We start from the raw sequence: 22,813 nt of genomic DNA on the forward strand, positions 1-22,813 counted from the left end.
CGTTATAAAAGCCATATCATATCAATATCTAACTTCAAGCAAATTTGACCAAAATGAAAATCAAGACCTATCCCTATTTATCTACATAATATTGAGCACATAAAGAAAATATGTTGTGATGGGGTGAATCTCGTTCGCTTGCTATAGTTGTTTTCCATTTATTGGTCATTGAAATAACAGTGTCTCTTCGACACGCGCTCTGGTGATAAGAATGTGATTGTTCTCACTGTGGGCGCCCCCACCCTCTCCTCCACACGAGCGCTCGCTTTCCGGCACCCCCTTTCTGCGCATGCTCTTCGGATCAGTATCTCGGCACCCTGTCTCTGCACTGCGCATGTCTGTATCCCGGCTCTCCTGCTGAAGCCCATAGCTCGGGTTTCTTGGTCACTCTGCGCATGCTCTTCGGATCAGTATCTCGGCATACTGTCTCTGCACTGCGCATGTCTGTATCCCGGCTCTCCTGCTGAAGCCCATAGCTCGGGTTTCTTGGTCACTCTGCGCATGCTCTTCGGATCAGTATCTCGGCACACTGTCTCTGCACTGCGCATGTCTGTATCCCGGCTCTCCTGCTGAAGCCCATAGCTCGGGTTTCTTGGTCACTCTGCGCATGCTCCAATGATCAGTATATTTGCACTACGCATGTCTGTTTTCCGGCTCTCCTGGTAAAGCCCATAGCCCTGGTATCTCTGTAAGGCTCTGAGCGGGGGACGTGTTCCTGGCACCTCCTGCCCGGTCTTGGGCTCATTTACTTCTCAAAAGCTGAATCTTGAAATGGAAAACGCTCCACAAACGATAATGCAGTAATTAAAGCATCATTTACTGCAGGTGAGTACATAGCTCTCAACCATTTGTGTTGCAAAGGCGGGTGAAATCACCCGATTTTGTTTTTGGCGGGTGAGACGCCCATTAGAATGAATGGGCGTGCAGGAAGCTTGGCGGGTGAGTCAGCCCTTTACAGGGCTGGTGACACCCGCCAAAAGCGGGTGAGTTGAGAGCTATGTGAGTAACAGGTGCAACATTTCTGTAGTGAGAAAAGTATTTTCGGGATAAATGTTGACTTTCCTTTGCTTTTCCTTCACAAACCTTCCATTAACCCTTTCTCCTGTGCTTGGGATGGAGGGGGGTGATGCTGGTGGGGGCGGGGAGGGGGCTGCCTAATGTCTCATTAAACCTTTCTCCTGCGCATGTGATGGAGGGTGGGTGGGCAGTTTCTAGCCAAAACACTAGAATACGCCCCCTTGGCTGCCACTCACAGACTACACCCCTGTGGCAATGTCAGTTGACAAACCACTCCTCAATATCAATAAATCATTGCTGAAGGAATAAAGCTGGTTTCCTTACATTGTAGTTTACAAAAGAAATGTAGTGTGAAAGCACAGCTGTTGCTGCCCAAGTAAATGGTTCTTCTGTCACCCGCTCTTAGGGAAGGCCTTAAACTGCCCCTACTGACACACTGTGGCCTGACCAGCCTGCCGGGGTCTGAGGGCCCAGGGACCACAGGACCTGTGTTGCACGCATTCTGTTTTTACCACTTCACTTGTATTTTGCAAGGTGTAACACTAGACTAACCATATGAATACATTTCTGATAGACCGTTATAATTCCAAGGTGGATAATCTGATACACTCCTATTGCACTCTCTCAAAATACCCTTATGAGAGAGGGAACAGGGATAAATGGCACCAATGAGTGTTCTTGTCTGTTTTGCATTAACTCACAGCCCATTTCGAGAATAAAAGAATGTTCAAGGATCTTTATAAAGACACAAATAAAGAGGAAAACATGTACCAAAAGGATTGTACTTCTTAAAATCATTAGCCTGCCTATTAATAAGCAGATAAAGCATTTTAAACAAAACTTAGCTTCTGACAGATGCTATAGGGTCCACCGTTTCTCAGCCACTACCTCCTCACCATTGCGCATTACTCTCGGGGGTTATTTGTGCAAAAGAGAAGGCCCATGCTTTATCTAACAGAGCTGGCAGTGGCATCTCTTATTTGTGCTGACCTGCAGCTTGTCAAAATCATTTTGTGACGGGTTACAAAGGCTGTTTGGCCTAGTGGATGTATGATTTGATTGCTTTATGTGTTTCAGTGTGGGGACAGAATGGCACACTCTATAGATCTACATACACACACAAGTCCCATGCGCTATTGTATATTGATGAGACACATCAAAGAGATTCGTATGTGCTGTTACATAGATGAGCAACACATAGACGCTTAATAAACAGGGCGGTGACTTGGGCAGCGCACAAATCATTGCTGCACACATACCACTGCATTGATTAGCCAGTGACACAATGAACCCTGCTTGTCTAATCAAGGTGCCAAGTCACATTAACAAGCCATCTGGCAGTTGTTGACATGTTAAGAAAAGGAATAGTTCTTTGACGCTGAGGGATGCAATTAGTCCATGTCCCAAAGCAGCCACCAGATCACTTAGGCAAGAAAATGCCAGTTAACCTTCTCAGGCTTGCCCATATGTAACTAAAAGGCCATGTAAAAAAAAAGGTTTTGTTGTGTAAAATAAATGACATGAAAATAAAGAACATAGTATTAAACTTTTTCTGTGTGGCATGGTAATTCTCTTGGAAGAATACATAGATTTGCCCATCTAACGGATGCTTTGTGCTGGCCTTCAAAATACAAATGACCTATGTTTAGTTCTTGTACCTGTAGTGTAAAAGCAATGGCTTGTGAAATGAGCTGTCACTTCTAAATTGCACCCATGTTAAAGGCTCTAACAACTCAAAGAGCATAAGCTGGTCCCTGGGTGGGGGCGGGGGGGTCAGAGTGTGTTCGCAATATGCATTCTTTTATTTGACATAAAGGAATTCTTAACATCTCCTCCCGTTGAGTGCCTTAAGTTCTGCTCCCTGGCAGTCACCCGCTCAGCCCGTCCCAGGAAACGGAGCTGAGGGTGGGTTATACTGATGCTGGCAAAGATGGGGCGGGGTGGGGAGGGGAGGACAAGATAGGCAGCTCCCTCTTTGGACATTTTGATTATATATTTTCTCTGTCATGTAAATGCTTCAATTTAGATCATTCTTACTGTAGATAAATCATATGATAACATTTTCTTTCTCCAGACCTGAACACTTTATTGGTGTGTCATCGTGTTTAGCAAGAAGTAAGAAGTGCAGGATACAAAAGGTAAACAACTGTTGTGATATCGCTATGCCTTTCTGCATAAGTTGTTCTTTGCTCCTGAAGCAACTTATTCACAGCCCTGTGTGCTTGTGCCCTCTGTCACTCCTTCCCTTTCTCTATTCTTGTTCCTACCACGGAGTAAGGGGTTGGCACAGCGAGTAGAGCGCTCGCTTTGACATCAGTGCAGAGCCTGCTAGCACAGGTTCGAATCCCGGCCGGGCCAAACTCAGCCTTTCATCCTTCCGAGGTCGATAAATGAGCACCACACACCGTGGCATAAGCAGCGCTTAGATACCTGAGGGTTCGTAGCTATATATAAATGCCAAATTATTATTATTATTATTACCTTCAGTCCCAGGGGTGGACAAGGAACCAAAAGTGTCCCCGGAAAATGTGTTCAAATTGCCCTCATGTTGCACCAAACAAAGAGGCATAAGGAGCAATCCCGACCCTCAACAGACAGGTTGAATGCGGGTAAAAGTGCTCATTTTAAAGCACATTTATCCATAAACAGTTATTGAAATGGGATGTTGTAAACATTTTCATTTTATGTTGCAGACTCTGAGCAGACATTTGTCTTTCCAGACAAACCAAAACACTTAGAAATCCATGAATCTCTCATTCCCTGTCCCTTCATCACTGTCACAACCTACAGCATGATATACCGAACATGCAGCTATCCACCCAGCTCCGTTGAAGCCCCCTGACCTCCCTTAGTCCCCAGTGACGAGACAATGGTGCATAGAATCCCAAGACTCTGTGGATGGATGATTATTGAAGAGTTGGCGGATCCGGGGTTGAGTGTCTGAGCCAGATGAGCAGAAATGCAAAGCTATTGCCATCTGCCTTAGTTGCCGATGCAGGTGCCCCCAACCTCCTCAGGACAGACATTTGCTGGTGAGGTTGTGGTCGGCCTGAGAAGACATCAGGCCCCTGGAGCTTCCCAGATGGAGGAGATGGAACCAGAGTACTTGCCTGATGTTGTAAGATGAAGAAACTCAGGTCAGTGTAGTAATACGAGGTACGTGGCATAGTCAGCAGGAGGCTTATGATATAGGGGTATGAGGAGGAAAGACCCCAAATGCGTGGAGTCAGTACTCGGTATCCGAACCAACTGACACCGTATAACAAAACATAACATTTCTCTGCAAGTGTTCTAGAAGCCCACCTCACAGTGGTGAGCTTCCAGAACACTCAGCATAGATCATAACACCTCTTGCCTTGTCTGGCATAATGAAACATACTAAACTGTGTACAACATAAGGAACAACGTGAGTAAAGTTAATCGTACACAAAATCATCCTTGCACATGGCAGTGCACCTCCTGCCCCTCCTGGATGTGTACCCTTGCTTATATGCACAGGGGTGAACGGGCATTCTCATCCCTTGAGGTGCATGTCGCTTCCAAGGCTCTTGCCCGATCCTCTGAATGTCTACATTTCACTATATCTTTTAACAACCATCTCGGTCCATTGTCCAATGAGGCTGTAGTTCTCATACATTTTTATCGATTCTTTGAGGGGATCTATACTTTATAATTGTTCTTTTATAACGAGCTTAATACCGGTGACCAGTTTCTAAGCTCGAGCCCGACATTCAAACCTTTGTTGCTATGCATTGTTTTTCTTCCAAGACAAACGCGTTGCACCTGAGCTATCCTCCCAGCCCTTTTGGGACCCGTCGGGGCTCCTTCACTCTCACACATTTTCCTTCAATAATCTTACTGGGTTTAGTCGCATTTATCAGGTCAAAATATCACTTGTGTAGCTGTTGGTTATGCTGCACCTTTTTTGTTCACCCAAGTGTAAATGGTTTGACTTCGGTTGTAGAATGTGGGGTATTGCTACACATTTAAGGTTTTTTTGAGAAGCTTTTTCCGGGGTAAAGCGATAGCTAGTGCCAGTTGTATAGAGCCAGTCATTCTTTCTACCAGACCTTTGGCAGCTGATTCCGTACTCCAAGAAATGTGGCATCTCTTCAGATATAAATCGTATGCCATCTTTCCATGATCATTTCCTCTGGGATTTCCTCTCTCTCAAATATGTTTTTTAAAAGTGTTACTATTTTCTGTGTCCTAACATTTTGTAACATCACACCCCACTCCACCCATTTGGACATATATTCCATAAGTAAGGAAATCTACACCTGTTGCTCTTCCAGTCTCTGGAATGGACCTACAATGTCCTCTGCCAGTTTGTGCCAGAACCAATGTTGGCCCTTCTGTAGGTTTTAGTTGCGCCTCATTTGTTTTCTTTGACTTGTCACTAAGTGCGCACGGTTGAGACTACTCTTCTACCAAATCTTCAACATCTTGTAACATTTTGGGACAGTAATTGCTCTCACGGATCCTACACTTATTTATGCTCCTACCTAAATGTCCTTCATGGGCCTCTCTAATTATTCTCTGAGGGCTTGTGGTGAATGAGTTTGTCTCCTCCGTATATGCATCCTTTGCCTCCTGCTATTTCTTGACACGGTGCGTCACACGCAATATTACTCCATCCTCCTTGGGTGCCTTTCCTTAGAAATTTTGGTTTATTCATGTTCCAAATCTTCTTTCCACTCTTTCATGGACATGCCAGGCTGTATCATTGCGCTGATCGACTCCTGTTCATCTCGACCACCCAATTCTGTTGAATTCTCTTCATCGCCCTCTTGCTCCAGTGGCAGTAAACATGACAAACCATCCAGATGATAGTCACTTTTGCTTGGTGTATATATCAGGCCCACACATCACTTTCCTATCCTAGGAGACCTTCAGGCCATACCCATGGTGTTGAACATATGTGTAAGGGGCTTGTGATCTGTTCTCCCCACAGTGGGTAAATACAAAACTAGCGTTTTGAAGTGTTTCAATGCCCAAAATATATACCTATGGCCCCTTTTTCAATTGTGGAATACCTTCTCTCTGCTCCTCTTGAGTGTTCTGGATGAAAATGCAATATTCATCTCTCCACTTCATTGAATTTGTGTTAGGATTGCACCCAGGCCCTCATTGTTGGCATCTACCGTTAATATTTCTTTGCTGCAGGTTCAAACATTTGCAAAGTGGAGACTTTGTTTGTTCATATTTATTGTTTTGGAAATATATCTGGCATTTGTCTGTCAACACAAACTTATTGTCTTTTTTTAAATATTGGTCTCAAGTTACTCGTTTTGTCAGTGCAGTTCTCCACACATTCTGCGTGGTGTTCTGACAGCCCTATATCCGATGCCAACTGTTCTTCTTGATGGGTGGGGCGATTTTGAGTGGTTAACTAGTAAGCTCCTTTTTGGCCTGTTGCCATTCTTACTGATAGTGTGTCCCAAGTATTCAACCCCATCCACTTTCACATGTTTCCATTGTCAGTGGGAGATCCTTACTTCTCAACACATTGAGCACCATCAATAACCTTCAGTATTATTCCTATTAATTCAGTCCTGTAATAAGAATGTCATCTTGGAAAAAATAAATGCCATCTATACAACCACATAACTGTTGCATCAATCTTTGGACCACGGCAGCGGCGGATGCCAAAGCAAAAGGCATGCATTTGAAACTAAGCGGCCATCGGTGTAACAAATGAGGTAGGAGCTTTGGAGCTCTCTTCCAGTTCATTTGGTGGTATCGATGATGGTTCTAATGTGCTGAACAACTTTGCTGGCTTCATTGTGATGAGCATTTGTTTATAGATAGAAATGAGTATCGACCAAACTGTTTATTTATTTATTACATTTATGTAACGCTCAGGCCTGCAGGTATCACAGCCTTTGTACAGCGAGAATAATGCCAGCAGTCAGACATGGGAAGTAAGTAAACCGCAAACGGTGTTAGACAGAGTTAGTTGTATTTGTTAAATAACCAGGTTTTGACACGCTTTCTGAAAATTGTATACAAGTGTTCATTTCTGATGTCGGTGGGAAGAGAGTTCCAGAGGGAGGGAGCTGTACCAAGGAAGCTAGGGTCTCCTGCTCTTTTGCAATTTAATCTGGGGGTGTTGGGAGTAAGACTGGTGGAAGATTGTAGGTGGCACACATGGCTTTTTGGGACTACGCAGTCATTGAGGTAGAGTGGGGCCTCTTTGTTTATGCATCTCTTTGCAAGGGACAAGATCTTAAATTCAATTCAGGCTTTGATGGGAAGCCAATGTTTATTACGTCTGGTGGCCGAGATATGATCAGAGCGCTTGAGGCCCATGGCAGCACAGAGTGCTTTGTTTTGTAAGAGTTGTCGTTTGTCAATGTTTTCCATAGCGATGCATGTGGAAGGGTGTTGTAGGAATCTAGTTTACTGAGGATGATGGCTCGAGGAAGCGTGAGGCAGTTGTCTGTAGAGAGGAATTGTCTGCTCAAGGAGATGAGCTTGGCGGTGGAGGAGGCAAAGGCATTGATGTGACTGTTCATGAAGAGTTGGGCATCTAGGTGGATACCTAGTATTTTCACATGTTTTGAAACTGGAATGGTGGCACCATCAGTGAGAAAGTAAGAGAAGACTGGGTCTGAGCCTTGGAGGCGATGAGAGGAGCCTATAATTAGGATCTCCTTTTTATCATCGTTGAGGCACAGGTTGTGGGTGGCCATCCAAAATTGAACTATGCTGTAAACCCTTTTTTCTGTTACTGTTTCATGTGGTGGTTTCCTGAGCTGGGGATAAGGATTTCGGTATCATCTGCGAAATGGATATAGCTCATGCTAAGTCAAGCAGGCCAAAAAGGGGTTTTGTGTAGTTATTATAATTGATGGTGTCGGCAGCGGTGTCCCTGATAGAAATTTTGGAAGGTGCGTTCACTGAGGAACGGTTTGATCCAAGCAGCTGCTGCTGGTAAGAAATGGAAGTTGGCGTTGAGGTGGTTTTGGAGCAAGTCATGATCAACCAGGTCAGACGCTGCCAAGAGGTCAAGCAAGAGGACCAAGGCCAACTTGCCTGAATCTTGGATAGTGTCTAATTTGAAGTTTGAGATCCAATAGCGCTGAATCTGTGCTATGTTTGGGTGGAAGCCTGATTGTCTTGCACCTGGTATGTTATGGTGTTCAAGATAGACAGTACTTGGTGGTAGGCCATGCAGTCAAGTTGGTCTTGAGGATGACGGGCACGGAGGTAATGGGACTGAAGTTTGTGGGGAGGGTGGGGTTGAGCAAGAGTTTCTTGAGGATTGGGGGTGAACGAGGCGGCCTTGAGACTAGCATGGTTGAGTTTATGAAGGAAACATTTATGAAATTGGTAATGATGAGAGAGGGTTGTGGCGCAGAGTTTAATGATGGGAGCGGGGCATGTGTCACCCTTGCAGTGTGGAGGCTTGAGGGGTTTGGATGGCTTTGATAACATTTGTGTGGGATACGTGAGAAGGAGACAGGCGTGATCAGGAGGGTGAAAAGGGGCAGATGCTCTGCTGTGGGCTTTAAGCAGGGTGGTTTGGCCACGAGTATGGATTTCTTAGAGTTGATTTTAATTCTTAGGGACTGCATTTTGTTAGATAGGGCCGATTGTAAGGTAGGGCACCAATCTTTGCCTGCACATGGCTGAGAGCTACTGGGGATTGGATTTTCAAGCCCTTTAAGGATTGACGTTGGCAATGCGTGTGTTGTAGAAATGAGCTTTGGCAGTAATAAGGGTTTGCTTATAGGTGTTAGTGAGGCTAGAAAGTTTGGCACGGATTAGGGGATTAGGTTGTTTTCTCCAGAGGTGTTCATGGGCTCTTCTATGTCTCTAGTGCGAGATAAGGTCCTCCGTAGACCAGGGATTAGTCAGTGCACGGGGTTTGAGTACTCTGGGCTTCAGTGGAGCATTCTGATCCTTAGCAGTTGTAGGCTCTGTCAGTGAGGAGTTTGGGAGTGTTGCAAGTAGGGTCTGCAGTACCGAGTAGGGCTGTAGCGTGGGCCCTAGAGTAGATTCGGTCAGTTTACTCGTGTTACGCATGAGGGTAGGCAAGGAGGGAGTGATAGGTTTACACGGCTGATGTCAGGAGGAGATAGTTAACTCTATCAAGGAGTGATCAGACCAGGACACCGGGTTAATAGCTGATATATCAATGTGCAAGTTGGTCTAGAGTATCCAGACTAGAGTGGACCCTCTGTTGTGAAAAGGAGCTGAGACATGTTGTAGAAGGTTCATTTAGTAAATGATTTGGCCAGGGAAGCAGCTTTGGAGTTGGCAGGAGTTGGCGGGAGGATTGAAGCCCAGGTCGACATCTCCCAGGATAATATGTTTGTTTGTCAACTTGATCAGAGGGGTTAGTAGCAGAGGTAGGTCGATCTCTGGGCATGTGTGAGAGTTAGGTTGCTGATATAGTAGCAATAGTTTGTATTCCCCTTCGCTTCACTTGTGCAAGCCTGGGGCTGTGGCTTCACCAAATTCCTCTTGTTTCCAGGCCTCTCAAGTATCGCTCCGATGTTGGCGAGCATACAGCACCAGGGAGGCCCAGTTCGGCAATGCTGGATATCGGGGTGTATTTCAATCAAAAGATGGCAGCCACCTTTGTCCTTTGTGGGCTGTCTGCTTATTGTTCCCTGGGGCCTGCCTTGAAGTCATCTGATTGGCCTGCTCTACTTACTTTAGACCAATCGAGGGAGCCGGCAGGTGAAGCCCCACCCCTCAATTACGTCCACACTTAAGTCCCTTAACGCACCATGTCTGGCCTTTCCGGCCTGGTCTGCCACGCTGCGCCAGTTTCTTCCATTCACTACTCTATCTATGTCAACCCTGCCTGCCTACTGGTACCTCTGATGAGCTATGCTTCACCGGTCCTGGTCTGGACAACAGGTAAGCACTGCTGCCGGGCACCAAAGGATCTTCCCATTATCTGTAGCAGCTCCCTTTCTCCATCCACTGAGGCCGCAGTTCCCTCTCCTGCCTGCCTGCCTCCGAGTCTCATTATACTGGTCTCCACCTATTGATCCCCCGCCCATCCACTACACTGTGCTTGGCCACAACTTAATTGAGGTAAGCACATGGCTGCCTGCCCCTGACTCTCCCTGCACCATCTACATTGTGTAACTATTATACCTGCAAACTACTGACTCTGACTCATTAACTTTACCGGTTACCGGCTGTTGACTCTCCACTCTGTGGGCCTCATCACGACTTCGGCGGTAACCCTTAAATCCGGCGGTAGCGCTATTACTGCTGGATTTAAGGGTCTGCCGAATCAGGGCTTCGGTGGATTTCGCCCCAGCTCTGAGCTGGGGGGGAAATCCGTCAAAAATTCACGCTATTACCGCCGGCGGGAAATCCGCTGGCGGTATTAGCGCGAAGATTCCCCATTGAGCCCAATGGGGAATGGGGCATTCCCGAATGGGCTCAGTGGGGAATGGGGACTTACATTACCGCCGAACTCGTGATCTGGCGCTATTAGTGCCGGGGAGTTTGGCGGTAGGGCTAATACCACCCGCGCTAATAGCGTTTCCGTTACCGCCCAAGTCGTGATGAGGCCTTGTGTCCCTGCTTCGAGCTACCTTCAATCTATTCTATACATTGGGCCTGATCACAACCTAGGCGGTAACGCTAACGCTATTAGCGCGGGGGCTATTAGCGCGACCGCCATAGCCTGTGGCGCTAATAGCGCGGAATCACGAGTTGGGCGGACTTGGAAGTCCCCATTCCCCATTGAGCCCATTCGGGAATGCCCCATTCCCTATTGGGCTCAATGGGGAAAATTCGCGCTCTTACTGCCGGTGGATTTCCCGCCGGCGGTAATAGCGCGAATTTTCGGCGGATTTCCCCCCAGCCAAGAGCTGGGGCAAAATCCGCCAAAGCCCTGATTCGGCGGACCCTTAAATCCGGCGGTAATAGCGCTACCGCCGGATTTAAGGGTTACCACCGAGGTCGTGATTGTGTTGGCACAGATCGCTTAATGCCCACCAGCCACTATGCTACCTATGCGGTTTTGTACTACTGTTGCCTGCAATTTCTATGTATGTATGATATGATATGTTATTGATAGCGCGCTTAATACCCAGAGGTTTCTAAGCGCAGACCTGGGTATTGAACCTGTGGTGCTCTGTCGTCTTGCTTCCAAGGCGAGCACGTTGCCCCTGAGCTATCCTCCCGAGACAATGTACTTGTCAACAATCTGCTTACATTGTGTAATGATCTTGCCCTGATGTATCTTGCTTGTGAGGGTTTTTATCTTCACCTTCATGTCTGAATGTCAAATTCAGATTTCTTAAAACTCTGAATGCGTTTTACATTTCTGATGTATTTGAACATCAAATCTAGGTGGTGTGGTTTTCTGATGTATTTGAAAGTCATATCTGGGTGTTCCTAAATTAATTTCTGAATGTGTTTGAAAGTCAAACCATGTTGTGCTTCTCAGATTCTGCTGAGCCTCCTTTCATCTCTTGCTCACTCCTGATGGAGGTGCACCAATCCTGAATCACGGATGGACAGCCGTGATTCAGGATCGGTGCACCTCCATCGATCTCTGCCTTAATCCCAGTAAGACTGAGGTCCTTCTCATTGGAACCCCTGGTCCCGCTTTCTCTCTTTTGCTTTGGCTGCCCTCCTTGGGCCGTCTACCTGCGCCTTCCTGCGAGGCAAAAATCCTGGGTGTCATCTTTCCTTCTCTCCCCAAATCACAGACCTTGCCAAGAAGTCTCACTACCAGCTGCACCTCCTCAGAGGTAGTTTTCTTTTCTCACTTACCTCAAGAAGCTCACTGACTCCAGAGCCCTGGTTCTCTAGGCTGGACTACTGCAACAACCTCTTTCTAAATCTGGCTGCCTCTACTCTACACCCTCTGCAACTCATGCAGAAGAGGACTGTGAGACTTGTCCTCAAGCCCAGGGATCCTATCTTTCCAGGACTGAAATCTCTCCACTGGCACCCGGTGTCTGCAAGGGTCAAGTTCCAGATACTCTGCATTGTCCACAAGGCTTTCTCGGGCTGGGGACCACACTACATCCAACTCTCTTTCTAAAAACATTCCTTCTTGAGCCCTTCGCTCATCCACCTCCAACTCTCTGAGGCTCAGACACTTCTCCAGGCAGAGAGTGGGGGGGTGGATCTCTCTCCTTGGCTGGTACCTACCTCTGGAAGAGCCTCCCTGATTCTCTCATTCTTGACCAGGACCACCTAAGGTTCCGATAGCAACTCAAGACCTTCCTTTTTGCACCTGCTTTCTCTCTCGCCTGCTGATGTACCTGCATCCTGTGCTAACCGATTACCTGGCCACCCTCTGGACCTTAATGGTCACCAGGCTCTTTCACGACAGTAGCCTGATTTGTGAATTGAATGTGTAGTTTATTTGGATTAAGAACAATATTCCATAAAACTTCAGACAAAAATAAGATACATTGAAATGTGGGTCAGAAGAGTGCAATCAGGCTCTTCTATTCCACGCATGTTGAAGATAGCTTGCAGGTTTGAAAGCACTAGTGGCAGCAGGAGGACACGGTAACATCAGAAAGGCAAGTTTCCAGTGATTTAAACCAAAACCTCTAAGTAACTTTAAGAGGTATAATTTCCGCATTTACACAATGTACAGAATAAGCCAAAGTGGGCCAAAGATTTGACTTGAGCAGAGAAGCAGTGATTATCATTTAAGTACTTAGTTCCTGACCAATAACAACAGATAGCTTTTAATGGCAGTGTACTTAGTCTTGCTTGTAACATGAGAAAGCTGTTCTTAATGTTGTTTACAAAATCGAAATACACAGCCCTCCCTGTTAATGGCAAGAGGGAAAGGTACTGGTCCTCATTATGAGTTCACCGGTCCGGGAACTGCAGTACTCGTAAGCATGCCGGTACTGTAGTGGGAATGGAGAGCATCTTTTTTCGAGTGCCCGCAAATGGGCAATTACCGGGTCTGGCAGGGCCGTAATAACCCGGATATTGCCCATTTGCAGACGCCTGAAAACAAATTACACCGGCGGCAGCCGTGCCTTTACTAAAGGCACGGCTACCGCTGAGGTCATAATCAGACCCACTGTCGAACAGGCAGTTTTGCAAGTATGTAAATGTTTAAGCAGCAATGAATGTGGTGTAGCTGGCCTGTCCTTTTCTCACTGTCTAAGTTAACTGGTGCTTTTTCTTTAAACCTCAGTCCAGTTCTTGCTTCATCAATAGTGTTTTTAATTATATATTTGTGTTTGGGGCAATATACATTTGGCCAAATGTAAGGAAGTCGTTAGTGATTGGATAATAGAGGTCAAACATGTGTCCGATTGGTGACATACTGCTGACCTAGTAACAAAATCGAGCCTTTATCGTTTATATATGGAAATGTTGACCCTTCATGTACTAGTTTAGCCCTTTCTGGTATAGCTTATATGTGCATACCTGAGGTTTCAAATATTGACTAAACATGTTTGTTTACCGAGCCTGTGGCTTTTTTCCTCATGTTTTTAGACACTAAAATGCTCTAATGAAAAATGAATTGCACTGTTCCTGCTCCAGGTCATCTCTGTCACATGGTGAAACTAATAAAGTGATTTCCCTTCTATTTCAATAGGTCATTGATGCCTGAAAAATACAACAACATGATTGATCCATGTTCTGGACTAGAGAAGAGCAAAGCTTCATTGTTAGAATATGCAATTTCCAAAAATTTCTGAAGTGTGCAAGTTTGGGGTCCAGTTGTCTTTTCGGAGTATTCAGGAACTGAGATTGGGAAACCTGTTGGATACATTGTGGCTTTCATCCATGCAACCCCTTCATGGTAACAGCTAGTAACCACATGTGTTCTTTCTGTTACTCCCGGGGGAGCGGGACATCTAGCATGAAAACAACAATTGATGTGCAGTAAGAAAGACATTTGTTTAGCCTGTTATTCCTGATGGAGAACACATGTCAGTGCTATTTTACACACATTCTAAATGTAAGGGTAGATTCTCTAAAGCATTTTGTGAAGAACCTCTGAATGTAAATGAACCAACAGTGTCCATGAAGAAATGACCTACACACGAGAAAACTCATCTGCCCTCTAAATTTGAGAAAATGTTCAGTGGAAATAATTCTTTTATTAAGCAAATGACATTATAAACTGGCCAGAACGCTTACACATGAACACAATGTGGAAAACCTGGCCATCTCAAGAACATACTTATTGCCCACATGAGAACATAGGTGAAACCCCTTATAGGTGCACTGAATTTGGGAATAGCAGTAATTTGCATGATACACTTATGTGCCCCCAGCAAACACATACAGGTGAGAAACTTCACAAAATCACTGAATATGAAAAAGGGTTTGGTCAAAAGGAGCAGCTTACTTACCAGCAGAAAACACATGTAGATGAGAAACCCTACAAGTGCACTGAATGTGGTAAAGGGTTTGCTAAGAAGAGAAATCTTACTTGCCACCAGCAAATACATTCAGGTGGGAAACCTTATGAGTGCACTGAATGTGGTAAGGGGTTTGCTCAGAAGGGACAGCTTACTTGTCACCAGAGAACACATACCGGTGAAAAACCTTATGTGTGCATTGAATGTGGTAAAGGGTTTGCTCAGAAGGGACCGCTTACTTGCCATCAGAGAACACATACAGGCGTGAAACCTCATGAGTGCAATGAATGTGGGAAAGGGTTTGCTCAGAAGGGACAGCTTACTAGCCACCAGAGAACACATACAGGTGAAAAACCTTATGTGTGCATTGAATGTGGCAAAGGGTTTTCTCACAAGGCTCATCTTATTGGCCATCAGAGAATACATACAGGTGAGAAACCTCATGAGTGCACCGAATGTGGGAAAGGCTTTGCTCAGAAGGGAGATCTTTGTTACCACCAGAGAACACATACAGGTGAGAGACCTCATGCGTGCACTGAATGTGGGAAAGGTTTTGCTCATAAGGGAAGTCTTGCTACCCACCAGAGAACACATACTGGTGTGAAACCTCATGAGTGCACTGAATGTGGGAAAAGGTTTGCTCAGAAGGGACATCTTACTATGCACCAGAGAACACATACCGGTCAAAAACCCCACGTGTGCATTGAATGTGGGAAAGGATTTGCTCGCAAGGCTCATCTTATGGGCCATCAGAGAACACATACAGGTGAGAAACCTCATGAGTGCACCGAATGTGGGAAAGGCTTTGCTCAGAAGGGAGATCTTTGTAGCCACCAGAGAACACATACAGGTGAGAGACCTCATAAGTGCACCGAATGTGGGAAAGGGTTTGCTTGGAAGGGTCATCTTACTAGTCATCAGAGAACACATACAGGTGTGAAACCCTATGCGTGCACTGAATGTGGGAAAGGCTTTGCTCAGAAGGGAGAGCTTATTAGCCACCAGAGAGCACATACAGGTGAGAGACCTCATATGTGCACTGAATGTGGGAAAGGGTTTGTTTGGAAGGTACAACTCATTGATCACCAGAGAATGCATACAGGCGAGAAACCTCATAAATGCACTGAATGTGGGAAAAGCTTCTGTCTGAGAGGTACTCTTACTAGTCACCAGACAAACCATGCACATGAGGATCCTTTTCAGGATAGTGAATCTGGGAAATACTTCCATACACAGGATGTTCTAATCTGCCATGAGCGAGGACACTCATGTGGTGAAAGCCCCTGTGCAATTGACGCTTCCGAGAAGCGGGAGGAGGAGGATCTTCTTCAAGGAGACTGCGCGTAGCATGTGTATTGACTAAAACTGTGAAGAGCTTATCTCCACAGTGGTTCCCAGTGACCTGCAGCACAGACATAGTGGCTGATTATGAATGAGTGAATTACTGTCGTTTGAAATGCATCCCTTCTGGAATATTCTAAAAGGAGACTGTACCGTCTGTGTTAATGAACGAATCCTATGGAACACTTTGCAACTTGATGGACACTAGCATAAAGGAAAAGCCTACAGACTTGTTTATTTATATAGCGCGCCAGACCAAGGGGGTAAAAGGGTGCTTAGGTAAATGGTTACAGGATACAGTTTATAGATTTGAATATATTTTACAATTTATACAATTTATATAGTTTAGACAGTTTATGTAGTGTATACACATTTATGGTACAATACAATCGAAGCACAGAGGTAAGAGAGAGTGAATTTTAAGGTATGTATGTGTGATGTCATGAGTGCGAAAAGGTAGTGTTAGTTTTTGTTCAGTATCCATGTAATGACATGGTTTCTGAATGATTGAAAGGTTGAAATGGATTTGATGTCCAGTGGCAAAGTATTCCAGAGTTGGGAGGCTAGAACTGGGAAGCTGGTTCCGCCGGCTCTTTTTAGGGTGAATGCACCACCCAGGCATGAGGTGTTCGTGGAGCTTGTAATTCTGCAGAAGATTTCAGGGTGAATTTGTTAGTGAGATATGGAGGGGCTTGGTGGTTCAGAGCTTTGTATGTGAGGCAAATGGTTTTTAGGTCAATATTTTGTTGTATGGAGAGCCACTTGCACGATTTTCTAATAGTAGAAATGTCCTCTCTCGTGAGAATGTTTAGAGGCGCTTGTAATGCCTTGTTTTGGAGGACTTGCAATTTGTTGATGATGGATTTATTTCTGCCTAAGTATAAGCTGTTACAGTAGTCCAATTTGGACTGTATAAGAGCCCTGGCCAATATGAGGCACCTGTTAGAGGACAGAAAAGGTCTGCAGGCCCTGATCTGCTTACCTGTGTAGACACTAGTTGAGGCAGTCATGTTGATTTGTTTTGAGAGGTTGGTGTTGGCATCAAGGTAGAAACCGAAGGTTTTTACACTTTTAGCAATAGGTATGGTATTTCCATCGATGACGATACTGTTGTAGTTGGGCCTGAGTTTCAGCAGGTTGTTGGGTGAACCGAAAAGGAGCAGTTCAGTCTTATCATCATTCAGGCAGAGGCCATGTGTGGCCATCCATGCCTGAATGATAGTGAAGGTGGTTCAACTTGGTGGTTGAATCAATAATTATAGACCCTCATGGTATATAATGGGATACTGTCCTTCAAATTCATAATCAAGAGTCTGTCTAATACTAAATGCGTACTCATTTGTGTAGTTGGTGCCAGAGAACATATACAGATGACAACTTGCATTGGTGAAGTGAATGTGGGAAACCTTTAGTATTCTCTTGAACCTCTCAGTTGCCTATGGGCCTCATTCCAAGTTGGGTGGTAAGGTTTAACGGTCACCGGTAATGATGCCGGTGCCGGTAAACCCTTACCGCCCTATTCTGAGGTCCCTTAGCGGGTCCCAGCAGGAACGGCTGGTCTAACCAGATGTTCTCTGCGGGTCCCGTTAAGGGACCTTGGAGCTAATAACCGGGCCGCAATTTGCGAGCCCGTTATTAGTGCCTTCCCCATTCCCATTGAGCCCTATGGGGGCTCAATGGGAATGGGGAATGGTCTACAGAATGGGGATTTACCGGCTCCTCCAAGGTCGGAATGACCTGGTACGTCCCCATTCTATCAGACGGGACCCGGGTTTGGAGGCAGCCATGGCACTAATAGTGCCATGGCTACCTACAAACTCGTAATGACCCCCTTTGACTCCATTGACCATTAGATCCTACTTAGCCTAAGGGAAGCCTGCATCAGGGACTCAGCCATTGATCATTAGATCTTACTTAGACTAAGGTACGCCTGCATCAGGGACTCAGCCGTTGCCCATTAGATCTTACTTAGCCTAAGGGATGCCTGCATCAGGGACTCAGCCACTGACCATTAGATCCTACTTAGCCTAAGGGAAGCCTGCATCAGGGACTCAGGAATTGACCATTAGATCCTACTTAGCCTAAGGGATGCCTGCATCAGAGACTCAGCCATTGACCATTAGATCTTACTTAGCCTAAGGGATGCCTGCATCAGGGACTCAGCCATTGACCATTAGATCTTACTTAGCCTAAGGGAAGCCTGCATCAGGGACTCATCCACTGACCATTAGATCTTACTTAGCCTAAGGGTTGCCTGCATCAGGGACTCAGCCATTGACCATTAGATCTTACTTAGCCTAAGGGAAGCCTGCATCAGGGTCTCAGCCATTGACCATTAGATCCTACTTAGCCTAAGGGATGCCTGCATCAGGGACTCAGCCATTGACAATTAGATCTTACTTAGAATAATGGATGCCTGCATCAGGGACTGGGCCATCGACCATTAGATCTTACTTAGCCTAAGGGAAGCCTGCATCATCGTCTCGGCCATTGACCATTAGATTTTACTTAGACTAAGGGATGCCTGCATCAGGGACTCGGCCATTGACCATTAGATCTTACTTAGCCTAAGGGAAGCCTGCATCAGGGACTCGGCCACTGACCATTAGATCTTACTTAGCCTAAGGGAAGCCTGCATCAGGGACTCAGCCACTGACCATTGGATCTTACTTAGCCTAAGGGAAGCCTGCATCAGGGACTCAGCCACTGACCATTGGATCTTACTTAGCCTAAGGGAAGCCTGCATCAGGGACTCAGCCATTGACCATTAGATCCTACTTAGCCTAAGGGAAGCCTGCATCAGGGACTCAGCCATTGACCATTAGATCTTACTTAGCCTAAGGGAAGCCTGCATCAGGGACTCATCCACTGACCATTAGATCTTACTTAGCCTAAGGGTTGCCTGCATCAGGGACTCAGCCATTGACCATTAGATCTTACTTAGCCTAAGGGAAGCCTGCATCAGGGTCTCAGCCATTGACCATTAGATCCTACTTAGCCTAAGGGATGCCTGCATCCGGGACTCAGCCATTGACAATTAGATCTTACTTAGAATAATGGATGCCTGCATCAGGGACTGGGCCATCGACCATTAGATCTTACTTAGCCTAAGGGAAGCCTGCATCATCGTCTCAGCCATTGACCATTAGATTTTACTTAGACTAAGGGATGCCTACATCAGGGACTCGGCCATTGACCATTAGATCTTACTTAGCCTAAGGGAAGCCTGCATCAGGGACTCGGCCACTGACCATTATATCTTACTTAGCCTAAGGGAAGCCTGCATCAGGGACTCAGCCACTGACCATTGGATCTTACTTAGCCTAAGGGAAGCCTGCATCAGGGACTCAGCCACTGACCATTGGAACTTACTTAGCCTAAGGGAAGCCTGCATCAGGGACTCAGCCATTGACCATTAGATCCTACTTAGCCTAAGGGATGCCTGCATCAGGGACTCAGCCACCGACCATTGGATCCTACTTAGCCTAAGGGATCCCTGCATCAGGGACCCATTTTGCAATCCTTCCAGGCTAATGGAACATAAGCAGGTATGATGCCCTCCAAGTTCCTGCTTACAGGATGTGGCACGCCTCAGGGGTCTGCCTTATACCCCATCCTAGACATTCCCTGTTCTGCTCCTGACTAGGCTAATCTTCCCCTACAGCTTCAGATTCTACAGCCACGACACTCCTATCTTCATATGCTTAGTTGAGAGCCCAGAGAAGCCTTCATTATACTTTCAGAGCTGTGTGCTACCAATGAACGAGTGAATGGTTTTTCACTGGCTAAAGTTGAACTCTGACATAACTGTATATTGTTTGTTGGCGTTGCACTGTCAACTGGAGAGGCTCCCCTGGCCTTCCTCTAAGCTTACTGCTCACACCGTCTATCTGGCTGTCAACATGTACTGTGAGCTCTCAATTGTCCCTCAGACCCTGTGGCGGGCTGCGATTTATTTCCACCTTATGTTGTTGCAGAATAACCTCCTGTTTCTTAACCTTCCTCCTCAGATATCAGTTGCTACAACCCTACTTGTTCCCAGACTTGACTATGGTGATGCCATTTTCTTCTGGGCTCGCTGGTGTATGTGTAAACCATCAGGTGGCACCGAAAGTGCCAACCTGCTTCTTTCAGGCGTTCAGAAAGGGGACGATATCACACTGTTTCATGACAATCTGAACCAGCTGCCTGTGATGTCTCAGATTGGGATTAAGGTGCTTTGTTTAGCTGATTGTGCCTTTTTATGCACAGCCTTATCCCACCCCCTTTCAGCAGTCCATCCCCCTTACGGCAGTCCACCCTTGACTGCCATGTACCTTTTCAGACTAGGGCCTTTGATGAGGATTTCCTGTAGCCAGGTGGTGTACCCTTTTTGGTTTTAGTTCTCTATATCTGCAAGGTGCACGGCGCCATGGGACATCTGACCGTCAGAGGCTTGCTGAAGAACCATCTATTATAGTTTGCCTGACCTTCATTTTGCTGAATTCTCTTGTGTTTTAATGTCCACCTGTACTTAGAACCAATGCACCTCTGAGTGAACAAGTGCCATAGAGAATTAGTTTTATACAAAGGCAGCCCTTAATGTCAGCCCTACTGATAAGTGGTGTCCTGAGCACATTAACTCCCCAAGCATTTACAAATACTCCCAACTATACAATTAGAAGCAATGGAACCGTAGGTGCCAGCTCCATGGATATGCTCAGCCTGGTGATACCAGCCAGGCCCTGCCACCGGAAGGTGTTCTACAGGTATTATGCCTGACCATGCCTTACCTGTAGAGAAACTGTAAAGAAAACATACATATTTACTGTACATTAATTGCTAGTTGCAAATAAGCATGAATTAAAGAAATTACTTTTATGTTTACTTAAGTACAAAAACTAGCCTGTAGTGGGAATGAGAAGTACATTGTTTTACCCCATAACATCATTTTACTTTCAAATTCAAAACATAGAGATGTTAATATTCAAAATTTAAATTATCTGGAGCCCTCAGTAATACCTGAAGAAAGTTGTATTCCCACATAGCTTGTTAGCCTACTTTTGGCCTAACGCATTTGAATAGGCATTTGAATAGGCAATGCCCATGAGGGCAAAAACATGGAGAATTGAATCCATAAACCTGGGACCTTGTATCTTACTCCACACATCAGAACCTCCAAGAAAAGGAAAGCCTCACCTGGAACCTTCTCCTCGCGGAACGCTTCAACGTTTTCCACTTTTGCTGCAAATCCTACAACATTGCCCTCTCCTTTTCCCCTCAGATCCAACATTATTATCTATCTCTGTTGGAGCACTTAAGAGCGGTAGATTGTTGCCTGACCTAGGATCAGCACACAGAGGTACAATTACACCAGGGAGTGCACATTGTCAATCTGGAAAAATGAATACCCTTCATTTGAATGACAGACGTAACTTGATGGCCGTGGGCCAACCGTCTTATGCACCGAATTATAGAAATATAAACTGATATGCTTGACCAACAAGCGGCCATTTTAAATGTAGCAAGAATCGCCATTTTGCTTGGTAACCATTGCTCATTGCTTTCTGTCTAAACTGCTTTGCAGCTTGCAATTCATGTGAATTCTGCTTAGTCTGCTCAACTGTTAACATTGTTGTCTGAATATGAAAGGACAAGGTCGCGGGACTGAAGAGTTCGCTGAAACTCCTCATGAGTAGCCCAGAGAGGAATGCCCACGCTCCCTCTCTGTAGCCTTGGGAGAGAGCTGCAGGGCATTTAATCGCTTCACAGCTGCCAGCCAGTCTTGTACGATGGTAGAATATGTTAGAATAAAAACAGCTAAAGGCTTGAATTATGCTCTTCCTACGGCCCCCCTCGCAAAGCCCTCTAGAACATGTTGGCTCCCAGGACATGAATATTACCTCATAGATATCAAAGCTTGGAATGTGGCTCTTCCCCCGTGTGCAGCTTGCTTCCAAGAACAGAACCACCGTGTTCTGTTCAACAACTAAAAGATGCCTCTGCACTTTCTAATTGCACATTGTTACAAGAATAGACATCGAAAGTGTCATAATCGTCATACTCGTCGGATATGTCCATCGTCATCCCGAGTTCAAAGGAACTTAATAAAGAGGGGTGTTAAACATGACATTGCTGATTGTATGATATGCATGTTGTCTATATGTAACTGATGTACGTAATTCGCTCTCTTGCGTCCCTCGAGGTCTAGGAAACGTGAGATCAGAATTGGCCAATTGATACTATTTTTGCTTGCAATAAACCCTAGCATTGGGAATTTGAACCTCGTGTCTGGCGCATCTTTTCGTGTATGGTTATTGCCTTGTTTCCATAGCACGAGGGACCCCAAGGGGCCCCTTTCAACATGGCCACTGTGGAAACAGTATTTAATAAGAAATTGCTTTGCATCCATTAGATTAAATGATATGGGAATGTATTTAAAAAAGGGGGCCTTTGTGAATAAAGGTGAAAGGACAAATGGAATAGAAGTATTCTATGAGCTGTGAAGAAATACAACTCATGCAAAATTGGAAGAGAAATGGTGTCTTTCTGACTAAAATGTATTTTTTGTTATGTGTAATGATATCATATCAATTCATTATATGAATTGATTTTGGACAAAAATGTTTACCAGATGAAATCCAGAATAAGCTGACATGTTCTGAGCTCTTAAACTGAATGAAATACTGATTAGCAGAATATTGAACTTCAGCCAATATTTCAGTGTGTTAACATGAAAAATACATTGTTAGTAGTACCTCCTTTTGTATGTTAAATGTCATTCTTTTAGCTGGATTCCCTTTGGAGTAAACTGCTTCCTGGAACAGAAGAGGTTCATTTGTTTTACATTGTGGGATGACCGTCTTGATTCCAATTGTATGTTACAACAAATGTGATTATCAACTGCTAAGACTTGTTGATTAATACCGCTGCCATTTCTTTGGTCTCCAGTGTCTCCTCGTGTTTGTATTGCTCTTAATGCTCCTTGAGATCACACAATTCTGACCACAACAGGAGTAATGGTCAATGCACAGGATCATTTTTTATTTAATGGATTCAAACAACGTATGTTTCTTACAACATTCAACCCATACTTGTCGGATCATGGTAGCTGACCTGGGCTGCAATGGCCAGTGCAGCAT

General features: G+C 45.3%; 1 protein-coding gene across 1 annotated transcript in view; it reads left to right on the forward strand.

Annotated features, from left to right (window-relative positions):
• Positions 1-510: 510 nt before the first annotated feature.
• Positions 511-22,813, forward strand: part of LOC138515432 (zinc finger protein 585A-like) — a 106,834-nt gene continuing 84,531 nt past the window's right edge. The window contains exons 1-3 of the mRNA XM_069630275.1: positions 511-825; positions 3,092-3,155; positions 13,580-15,697. Coding sequence (XP_069486376.1) covers positions 14,130-15,697 — 1,568 coding nt within the window. The 5' untranslated portion in view covers positions 511-825; positions 3,092-3,155; positions 13,580-14,129. The remainder of the gene's footprint in view (positions 826-3,091; positions 3,156-13,579; positions 15,698-22,813) is intronic.

The sequence above is a fragment of the Ambystoma mexicanum genome, chromosome 6q, assembly GCF_040938575.1.
Source record: "Ambystoma mexicanum isolate Mex_15411 chromosome 6q, UKY_AmexF1_1, whole genome shotgun sequence".
In the NCBI taxonomy this organism is placed as follows: Eukaryota; Metazoa; Chordata; class Amphibia; order Caudata; family Ambystomatidae; genus Ambystoma; species Ambystoma mexicanum.